The sequence below is a fragment of the Aegilops tauschii genome, chromosome 3 (genome assembly GCF_002575655.3).
Source record: "Aegilops tauschii subsp. strangulata cultivar AL8/78 chromosome 3, Aet v6.0, whole genome shotgun sequence".
Lineage (NCBI taxonomy): Eukaryota > Viridiplantae > Streptophyta > Magnoliopsida > Poales > Poaceae > Aegilops > Aegilops tauschii.
The window spans coordinates 327,810,902-327,814,806 of record NC_053037.3 but is presented as its reverse complement, the minus strand read 5'-3'; the positions used below and the strand labels follow the sequence as shown (position 1 = coordinate 327,814,806).

The following is a 3,905-nucleotide window of genomic DNA, read 5'->3' as shown; positions in this document are numbered from 1 at the left end:
GGAACAGTTCTGCTCATCTTTTTATGAAATTTTTTAAATCCACAATTTTTTAAATATGATGATTTATTTAAAAACAATGAAATTTTTTCAAATTCAAATTCATGATTGTTTTCGTTTTTTTCTAAATACGATCGAGCAAACCAGGCGAACCAGAGCGAGTTCAGAATCTACATGGGCCGGCCTACCAGCGTTGGCATGTGGGCGGCAGGGAGCCCTGGCGCCTGAAGCGCCGAATAGGAGCTCCCACAGCAAACCCCCCAAAAAAACCAGGCCGAGCCAGCGGCCACCGGAAATCCCGGACTGGCCTCAACATTCAGAAATCATCAGCAGCACAAGAGGATAAGATAGGAAGAAACAGGCAAGGAAGGCAACAAGTCGTCAGCCATGGCGCTCTCCCTCTCCACCTCCTTCCTCCCGACCCCGGGCGCCGCCGCCGTCGCGAGAACCGCAAACCGCACCCTCCGCTCCGTCGTCCCCTCCCAGGTACCGAACTCACTCCATACTTAAACTTCATAAGGCTCTGAACTGGAGGAGACAGTTGCGAATCCTTAACGTGTGCGCTGTGCGCGTGTGCAGAGGATGAGGTGCTCGATGCGGAAGAAGGGGCTGCACCCGGAGATCTTTGAGGACGCGAAGGTGTACTGCAATGGTGAGCTGGTGCTGGTGACGGGGGGCACGAAGCCGGAGTACTCGGTGGACGTCTGGTCGGGGAACCACCCCTACTACGTCGGCGACTCCTCGGCGCTGGTCGTCATGGACAGCCAGATCGAGAAGTTCCGCAAGAAGTGGGGGCACGTCAAGGAGTACTGGACCAAGGAGCAGTGGCTGGAGATGCACCCTGACGGCGACCCGGAGTTTGAGCCGGAGGACGACGAGACCCGCAAATGATGGCTCTGCCTCTCCTGCTCCTCGTCTTCCTGCTGCGTTTCTCTTGCTGTTAACTCCCGAACTCAATTATGCTAGTTTGCGTGGCTTGATTCTCCAGCTGTACCGTCTGCACGTTGATTGATTTGGTTCACGGGGATTGCATTTGCATTGCCCTCGAGGTGTTCGGGTAATGTTCGCAACGACTCTAGCAATACTACTTTCCAGTATGTGTCAACGTTGAGCTTCATGAAATCGGTGCTCTAAAAAGCTTGATTTTTATGCAACCAAATTTTCCTAGACCACCACAAGTTCATGAAAATTTGCTCACAGCTAGAATACACAGATATGTTCATTGTAGACTTTTTTACTTCTTTTATCATTCAATTTTATTATTCACGCCCGAGGATATGGGCGAGTTTCGTTTTGAATTTTCATTCTGAAATTACCCTGGAGGTTGGAATACTCATCTCCATTCTCCAATATGCAAATGACACCATGAACATGGTTGAGGGGTCAAAATTTGAAATCATCAACCTCAAATTCCTTCTACTCTGCTTTGATACATGTTAGGGTTCAATCCCGTGGGATGTACTTAACAGGTACATTAGTCTAGACTTTAGATCACCTAATCACGATGAACAAAGAGATGGAACAAGATCTTACCACCAATGAAGCAGCCATTGGTGTAGGCGATGTGAAGTCCCATGCCTGCTTGATGCAGGCTCGGTGTAGATGCTCACAGCGGGTAGCGGCGTCCCTCCGGGTGCCTGCGGCACTGCCCTGGCATCGGAGCAGAGGTAGAAGAAGGTCTTCCGCTCCCCTAGATCGGATTAGGGTTTTGGGATTTAGGAGGGCAAAGTAGACGCACGTGAACAAGTCAGATCGTGCGTGGTTTGCTGCCCCCCTCTTTATATGTGGCGTTGGCGATCAGAGGACCTAAACCACGTTGGTTTGGGTTGCCCCCGATCAGGGTGCGTTTGTTGGTGTCAAGGGGGTACGAACATTGCTTCGTGACCTTCTCCCCTTAATATAACTTATTTCTAACTTATCCCTTTGGCCCATTGGGCCTTAGATCAATACCAACAATCTCCTGCTTGATCGTTAGGCTCAGTAACTTTTGCCCATCTCCATAGGAATGATATACTAGAGTAAGGTGTTACAACAACCGATGGAAGGCCATTGGACCTCAATAATCATAGCACACATCTTATTTTGAAATTGAAAACGTTTTACTTAATGGGAGTAGTTTATATTAGCGGTCCCATAATTCCAAGATCAAAAGGTTTCCGTAAACCCATGCCGACTACGTGCTCACGAAAAATATTGGGTGGTAAGCCTTTAGTGAGCGGATCCGCAAGCATACATGTCGTATTGATATGCTTAACATTAATAGTGTGATGTTGGATTCTATGTTGAACAACACGATACTTTAGGTCCATGTGCTTGGCAATAGTACTTGACTTGTTATTCACATAGAAAATAGTGGGTTCATTATCACAGTACAATGTCAGTGGTTTGGAAATGTTGTCTACCACTTTAAGTCCGGGAAGGAAATTCTTTTGCCATACATGCCCACTGGCCTCAAAATATGCTATATATCCTGCTTGCATCGTAGATGAGGCAACTACTGTTTGCTTGGAGCTTTTCCACGAGATGGCTCGAGTGTGAATGTATAACCTGACATGGATTTCTTACTATCCACACACCTGGCAAGATCATAGTCAGAGTAACCAATAACTTCCAGGTTATCAAACTTTCTATATGTAAGCATGAAATTTTTAGTACCTGCATATAACACAAGACTTTCTTTGCGGCCTTCCAGTAGTCCGGTCCAGGATTAGATTGACATCTGCCAAGCATCCCGGTTACGAAAGTTAAGTCAGGGCGTGTACATACTTGAGCATCCATGATGCTTCTGACAGCTGAAGCATAAGGAACCGACTTCATCTGATCAAATTCATTTTGGTTCCTTGGACATTGGAATGTCCCAAACTTATCACCCTTGACTATGAGGGCATGCGAGGAAGAGCACTTATGCATATTGTATTTCTTTAGCGTACTCACAAAGTATGCCTTTTGCGACAGTCCTAATGTGCCTTTGGACCTATCTCGATGAATCCCAATGCCAAGGACACACGAGGCTTCACCGAGATCCTTCATGTCAAAATTCGAGGACAGAAATCTCCTGGTCTCATGCAACATATCTTTATCGCTGCAAGCCAAAAGAATATCATCCACATATAGGACTAAAATTGTGAACCTACTGTCTTTAAATTTAACATATACGCAGTTGTCCACTTCATTTTCTTTAAAACCAAAAGTTCTAATAATCTTGTCGAACTTGAGGTACCACTGCCTTGAAGCTTGCCTCAAGCCATATATGGATTTCTTTAAACGACATGCCATATGTTCTTTACCTTCCACGACAAAACCTTCAGGGAGTCATGTAAACTTCTTCGTTTAAGTCACCATTCAAAAATGTTGTCTTGGCATCCATTTGATGGAGCTCTAAACCGTAATGAGCTACAAGTGCCATGACAATTCTGAAAGAATCTTTGGCTGACACAGGTGAGAAGGTCTCCTTATAATCGATCCCTTCTCTCTGTGTAAAACCTTTTGCTACAAGTCTCACTTTCAACCTTTCGATGCTCCCTTTGGATCATATTTGGTTTCGTAGACCCACTTGCAGCAAACCCTTTTGGCTCCATCAGGAACTTCTACTAAGTCCCAAATATCATCCAAGCTCATAGATTTCAATTCGTCTTCTATGGCGACCAACCATTTGGACGACTCTTCACTTTTAGTGGCTTCCTTATATGATGTCAGATCTTGTACCTTCCCTATGTCATTTTCATCCTCACACATGAAAGTGATAAAATTGCTCGAGATGGCCCTTTTCCTTTCCTGTTGTGATCTTCTCACAGGCTCATCAGTTTGTACATTTCTTCTTACGCGGGAAAGGCGAGGATTAACATTGGGTTGAGGATCATCATTAGACTGACGATCCTCATCATTCTGAGGATCTTCATTATGCTGAG

The 3,905-nt window shown here is 45.5% G+C and overlaps 1 protein-coding gene across 1 annotated transcript; it reads left to right on the top strand.

Moving 5' to 3' along the window:
- Nucleotides 1-207: 207 nt before the first annotated feature.
- LOC109763889 (uncharacterized) lies at nucleotides 208-1,119 on the top strand. The gene is made up of 2 exons (XM_020322757.4): nucleotides 208-483; nucleotides 577-1,119. The coding sequence occupies exons 1-2, from the start codon at nucleotides 385-387 to the stop codon at nucleotides 886-888; spliced, it is 411 nt and encodes a 136-aa protein (XP_020178346.1). The 5' UTR covers nucleotides 208-384; the 3' UTR covers nucleotides 889-1,119.
- Nucleotides 1,120-3,905: the final 2,786 nt, after the last annotated feature.

Excerpts from the sequence above, each read along its gene's own strand:
- LOC109763889 (XM_020322757.4), top strand. The coding sequence starts at position 385 with ATGGCGCTCTCCCTCTCCACCTCCTTCCTCCCGACCCCGGGCGCCGCC. Across the intron at positions 484-576 it reads GCTCCGTCGTCCCCTCCCAG|AGGATGAGGTGCTCGATGCG; the intron begins GTACCGAACTCA and ends GCGCGTGTGCAG.